This window comes from Stegostoma tigrinum, unplaced genomic scaffold (genome assembly GCF_030684315.1).
Source record: "Stegostoma tigrinum isolate sSteTig4 unplaced genomic scaffold, sSteTig4.hap1 scaffold_197, whole genome shotgun sequence".
NCBI lineage: Eukaryota > Metazoa > Chordata > Chondrichthyes > Orectolobiformes > Stegostomatidae > Stegostoma > Stegostoma tigrinum.
Window position 1 is genome coordinate 335784 of NW_026728136.1, and position 6000 is coordinate 341783.

Here is a 6000-nt window from a genome sequence, read left to right on the forward strand (position 1 = left end):
ACCCGCTCACTGCGACTTTCACCCCGCAGCCCTGACCCGCTCACAGGAACTGGCCCGCCGCAGCCCTGACCCGCTCACAGGGACTCTCAGCCGCAGCCCTGACCCGCTCACAGGGACTGGCCCCCGCAGCCCTGAACCGCTCACTGCGACCTGCCCCGCTGCAGTCCTGTCCCGCTGACGGGGACCTGCCCCCCTGCAGTCCTGTCCCGCTGACAGGGACATGCCCTCGAAGCCCTGACCCGCTCACCGGGACTGGCCCCCGCATCCCTGACCTGCTGTCTGGGACTGGCCCCCGCAGCCGTGACCTGCTCACAGTGACTGGCCCCCGCAGCCGTGACCTGCTCACAGTGACTGGCCCCCGCAGCCCTGACCCGCTCACTGCGACTTGCACCCTGCAGCCCTGACCCGCTCATGGGGAATTGCCCCCGCAGTCCTGTCCCGCTCACATTGACTTGCTCCCGCAGCCCTGACCCGCTCACTGCGACTGGCCCCCGCAGCCCTGACCCGCTCACTGCGACTGGCCCCGCAGCCCTGAACCGCTCACTGCGACCTGCCCCCGCAGCCCAGACCCGCTCACGGGGACTGGCCCCCCGCAGCCCTGACCAGCTCACTGCGACACTGCCCCCCGCAACCCTGACCCACTCACTGCGACTTTTCCCCCGCAGCCCTGACCCACTCACAGGGACTGGTCCCCACACCCTGACCCGCTCACAGGAACTGTCCTCCGCAGCCCTGACCCGCTCACAGGAACTGGCCCCCCGCAGTCCTGACCCACTCGGTGCGACTTTGCCCCCGCAGTCCTGACCCCCTCAGAGGGACTGGCCCCTGCAGCCCTGACCCGCTCACTGCAACATGCCCCCCGCAGCCCTGACCCGCTCACAGGGATTGGCCCGCCGCGATCCTGACACGCTCACAGGGACTGGCCCCCGCAGACCTGACCCGCTCACAGGGACTGGCCCCCGCAGCCCTGACCCGCTCACTGCGACTTGCCCCCGCAGCCCTGACCCGCTCACTGCGACTTGCCCCCCGCAGACCTGTCCCGCTGACAGGGACTTGCCCCCGCAGCCCTGACCCGCTCACAGGGACTGGCCCCCGCAGCCCTGACCCGCTCACTGCAACTTGCCCCCCGCAGCCCTGACCCGCTCACAGGGACTGGCCTCCGCAGCCCTGGCCCGCTCACTGCAACTGGCCCCCGCAGCCCTGACCAGCTCACTGCGATATACCCCCCGCAGACCTCCCCGCTCACTGCGACCTCCCCCCCGCATCCCTGACCCGCTCAGGGGGACTGGCCCCCCGCAGCACTGACCCGCTTACGGGGACCGGCCCCCCAGAGCCCTGACCAGCTCACTACGACACTGCCCCCCAAGCCCTGACCCGCTCACTGCGACTTGCCCCCCACAGCCCTGACCCGCTCACTGCGACTTGCCCCCCACAGCCCTGACCCGCTCACTGCGACTTGCCCCCTGCAGCCCTGACCCGCTCACAGTGATTTGCCCCCTGCAGTCCACTCCCGCTGACAGGGACTGGCCCCCGCAGCCCTGTCCCGCTGACAGTGACTGGCCCCCGCAGCCCTGTCCCGCTGACAGGGAATGGCCTCCGCAGCCCTGATCCGCTCACAGCGATTTACCCCGCAGTCCTGTCCCGCTGACAGGGACTTGCCCTCGCAGCCCTGACCCGCTCCCAGGGACTTTCCCCCGCAGCCCTGACCCGCTCACAGGGATTGGCCCCCGCAGCCCTGACCCGCTCACAGGGACTGGCCCCCGCAGCCCTCTCCCGCTCACAGGGATTGGCCCCCGCAGCCCTGACCCGCTCACAAGCACTGGCCCCCGCAGCCCTGACCCGCTCACAAGCACTGGCCCCCGCAGCCCTGACCCGCTCACATGCACTGGACCCTGCAGCCCTGACCTGCTCACAGGGACTTGCCCCCGCAGCCCTGACCTGCTCACAGCGACTTGCCCCTCCTTCCTGTCCTGCTCACAGGCACTTGTTCCCTCCGTCGTAACCCGCTCACAACGACTTGCCCCCTCCGTCCTGACCCGCTCACAGCGTCTTGCCTCCCATCCCTCTTAGACAGGTCACCCCTTGCTCAGAAACGGTCCCAATTATCCATGAACCGGAAACCCTGCCCCCTGTGCCAGCTCCTTAACCATGCATTCATCTCACCTATCTTTCTATGACTTAGCTCACAAACATGTGGCACTCATGGCAACCCATAAATTATTACCCTCTCGGTCCTGCCTTTCAGCCTCTTTGCTAACTCCTTGCACATAGTCCGCAGGATGTCATCCCTCTTTCGGCCTATGTCATTGGTACCAACGTGCCCCGTGGCCTCTGGCTGCTCACCCTCCCCTTTAAGAATTTGTTGCAACCACTCAGAGATGTCCTTGACCTTGGCACCAGGGAAGCAACACGCGGCCCTTGTGTCTCAAATGTGGCAACAGAATCTATGCCCCCAACGAATGAGTCTCCAACCACGTTCGCTCACTTGGATTTGCCTTACTCTGTCCCACAGCAGGGTGGTTTGTACTATGGACCTGGCTACTGCTGATTATATAACTGACCCAGTTTAGTTTTAGATCAGTGTTAACCTTGGTTTAGTGGATAGCCAAGCACCTCAGTAGTCTACAATACAGGAGAAATACATTATAAGCTGACAGATTCTGTGACAGTCAAGAACAAGCACTGAATTGTTCTGACCTCATTTCCAACACCTGGCCCGTAGCCTTGCATGGCTTGGATTGCACTTGCACATCAAAAAAAAATAAATGTAACGATGATGTGAGTGTAAGGACATGGAATTTTTTTGATATGGTCATATTCTCTCTTGTTGGAGCTGATTGCTGCTTAGCACTTGTATGGTGCAAATGTAACTTATCCTTTATCAGGCCAAGCCTGATCGTTGTCCAAGTCTCACTGTATTTTCTCATCGTTGACTTAATGTTGGTTCGGCCCAACAGTGTTGTACATACCCTGCCTATTCTGAAACTTTACCACTTAATATTAAGTCTACTAAAGACAAGTATCCAATCTGCCTTCCAAACCACTTCAACGACCTGGTCCATTACATTGGGGGATCAACAGGCATGCACATCAAGATCCTGAGATCCCTCTGATCATTGGTGCTTGTGAGGTCCCTATGATTCATCATGGGCTCCAAGATCTGATTGTGCTGTGTCACCTAATCCTTATCCCATTTGTCCTTACATGAAATAATGTTCACAAACGCTTCTCAAAAATTCTTCCCAATCCTACTTTTTGCAATCATGACACAGGTGAGCATAAAACTTGGAACACGACAGCAACAGGAATGTGCCCTTTGGCCCACCATGTTGGGCCAAACATGACAACAAATGAATTAATCCCTTCTGCCTGTCCTTGATCCATAGTCCTCCATTCCTTGCATATTCGTGCACTTAACTAAAAGTCCCTTTTAAATGCTTTCATCGTATCTGCATCCACTACCACCCCGGGCACTGTATTCCACACTTTTAACATGCTCAGTGTGAAATATTTGCCCCTCACATCTCTTTTGAACTTCCCCCCTCTCAGCTTAAATGCATGCCCCCTAATAGTGGACACTTCAACTCCGGGGGAGAAATTTTCTGACCGTTAGCTGTATTTATGTATCTCCTAATTTTATAGACTTCTATCAAGCCTGCCCTCAGCTTCTACTGCTCCAGAGAAAATGAAGAGTTTTTCCAGCTTCTCCCTCTCGTTCATACCCTCTATTCCAGTCAGCATGCTGGTAAATCTCTTCTGCACCCTGTCCAAAGCCTGCACGTCCTTCGTGTAATGTGGCGGCCAGAATTGAATGCAATACTCTGTGTGGTCTCACCAAAGTCTTGTAAAGCTGCAATGTGACATCCTGACTCTTGCACTGAGTTCCCCTTTGAATAAAGGCAAGCATGCGATATGCCTTCTTGACCACCCTATCTACTTGTGTGGCTACTGTCAGGGAGTTATGGTCTAGGACCCCAAGATCCCTCTGGACATCACTGCTGTTTGGGGTCCTGCCATTAACTGTGTATCCCTTTCCTGAACACTTGGTCTCCTAAAATGCAACACCTCATGCCTGCCCAGATTAAATTCCATCGGCCATTTCTCCGCTCGTGTTTGCAATTGGTCTGTATCTTGCTGTGTCCTTTGACAACCTTCCATGCTGTCCACAAGTCCACTGGTCCTTATATCATCTGCAAACTTACTAATCCCCCATCTACATTTGCAACCAAGTCATTTACATATATCACAAACAGCAGAAGTCACATCGATGCGGAACACCACTCGTCACTGAGCTGCAGCCAGAAAAACAGCTTTCCACCACTGAGACGGCAAGAACTGTAGATGCTGGAATCAGAGATAACCAAGTGTGGAGCTGGAGGAACGCAGCAGGTCAGGCTGCATCAGAGGAACAGGAAAGCTGACATTGTTGATGCTGCCTGGCCTGCTGTGTTCTCTTTGTTAGCCTTCCACCGCTACCGTCTGCCTTATATGGGCAGGCCAAGTCACCACGGATCTCATGGATCTTAATCTTCTGGATGAGCATACCATGAGGGACCTTGTTGAAAACCTTCGTAAAATCCATGTATATGTTATCAACTGTTCTGCCCTAATTGATCACCCTTGTCACCTCCTTGAAAACTTCAACTGACTTGGTAAGACATAACCTGCCCCGCATAATGCCATGCTGGCTGTCCCTTATTAGCCCATACCTTTGAGACATGAGACACTCACCAGTCTGTAGTTTCCTGGAAAGTCCCTGTTTTCCTGCTTGAACAGAGGAACGACTTTATCCACTCACCAGTCTCCGCAACCCCTCCAGTGCCTGGCAAGGATATCAGATCCTGTTGAAAGTGGGGTGTTGATGCATTTGTGTCATGATTGTGTTTTGTTTCAGCCCTAACATTCAAAGCAGTGCAAGAATGTCTTTGTGCAGCAGGCGAGTTGTGATGAGACGGAGCCTTCATACAATTGCAAGATGTTGAAAATTTGCCATTATTTATGAAAACAGTGATAAATTTCCATGAGCAACATTTCTGTTACACTGCAATGATTATCCCGTGGCATGTAAAATCAGAAAGATACGATAAAATGAGACTGGGTCATATGTAGGGAGAATGTTTGCCTTTCATGTCTATAGAAGTAGTGAAATATTTCCATGAATCTAAGAGTCACTTTTCCGTTCATTGAAGGACACAATCATCGCCTTGGAAGCTTCATCACGATACTACTTTGCATTTCTGAAGAGGGAAGAAGAAATCAACATGCAAATTCAATTCCATGGTTTTGGAAGTCCCATTGAGAACACGATTCATTTGCGCCGGCATAATGCTCTGACCGAGAAAGAATTGAAGGTGAGTTTGTAGTTTGGAAGATCGCAGCAATTTATGCATCAACTTGTTCATCAATAATGTTCCATTGCTTTCAAACTGCATTTTCCACTCTGCAAGATAATAACTGTTAGAACAAGCAACAGTATCGGTAGATGGTCTATGGGGAATGCAATGTTACAAAACCCAATCCATTCAACCACATATTTCAGATATGTCAACAAATTAAATATTCCAGCACAGGATAAAACAAGGAAGATGAGAGTGAGGAGGCAATAGCTCTGATGACAAAAGAACAGAAATTTACCTTTATCCATTCGAGCAAAAAAGCAGGCACACAAATAAATAATCATCTAACAATGCACGTGTGCAACGGAGGCTACAGGGGGACTAAGAATGCCGAATTGTTGTCATGCGTATTGCTGAAAGGATGATTGAAACAGAATCTGTGGTAAATTTGAAGAAATACAGATGATGCATCTCAGGATGTTGGAGAAAGAACATTTATGGACTAAGGCAAATTGTATTGCCCTTTACAGGAGTTGTTAGGTTCATAATGAATTGAAAGACTTCCTTCTGTGCTGAAAGCTTTAGTTCAGTTGCAGCTGGATGACAATTTCTGTTCCTGGTAGTATTTAGCAAACTGTTAAAAGTGAATGTCACTGCACAGAAT

The 6000-nt window shown here is 52.9% G+C and overlaps 1 protein-coding gene across 1 annotated transcript in view; it reads left to right on the top strand.

Annotated features, from left to right (window-relative positions):
- Positions 1-5599, top strand: part of LOC132207893 (uncharacterized) — a 114647-nt gene extending 109048 nt beyond the window's left edge. The window contains exons 3-4 of the mRNA XM_059643729.1: positions 5190-5351; positions 5566-5599. Coding sequence (XP_059499712.1) covers positions 5190-5351; positions 5566-5589 — 186 coding nt within the window. The 3' untranslated portion in view covers positions 5590-5599. The remainder of the gene's footprint in view (positions 1-5189; positions 5352-5565) is intronic.
- The last annotated feature ends 401 nt before the right edge of the window (positions 5600-6000 follow it).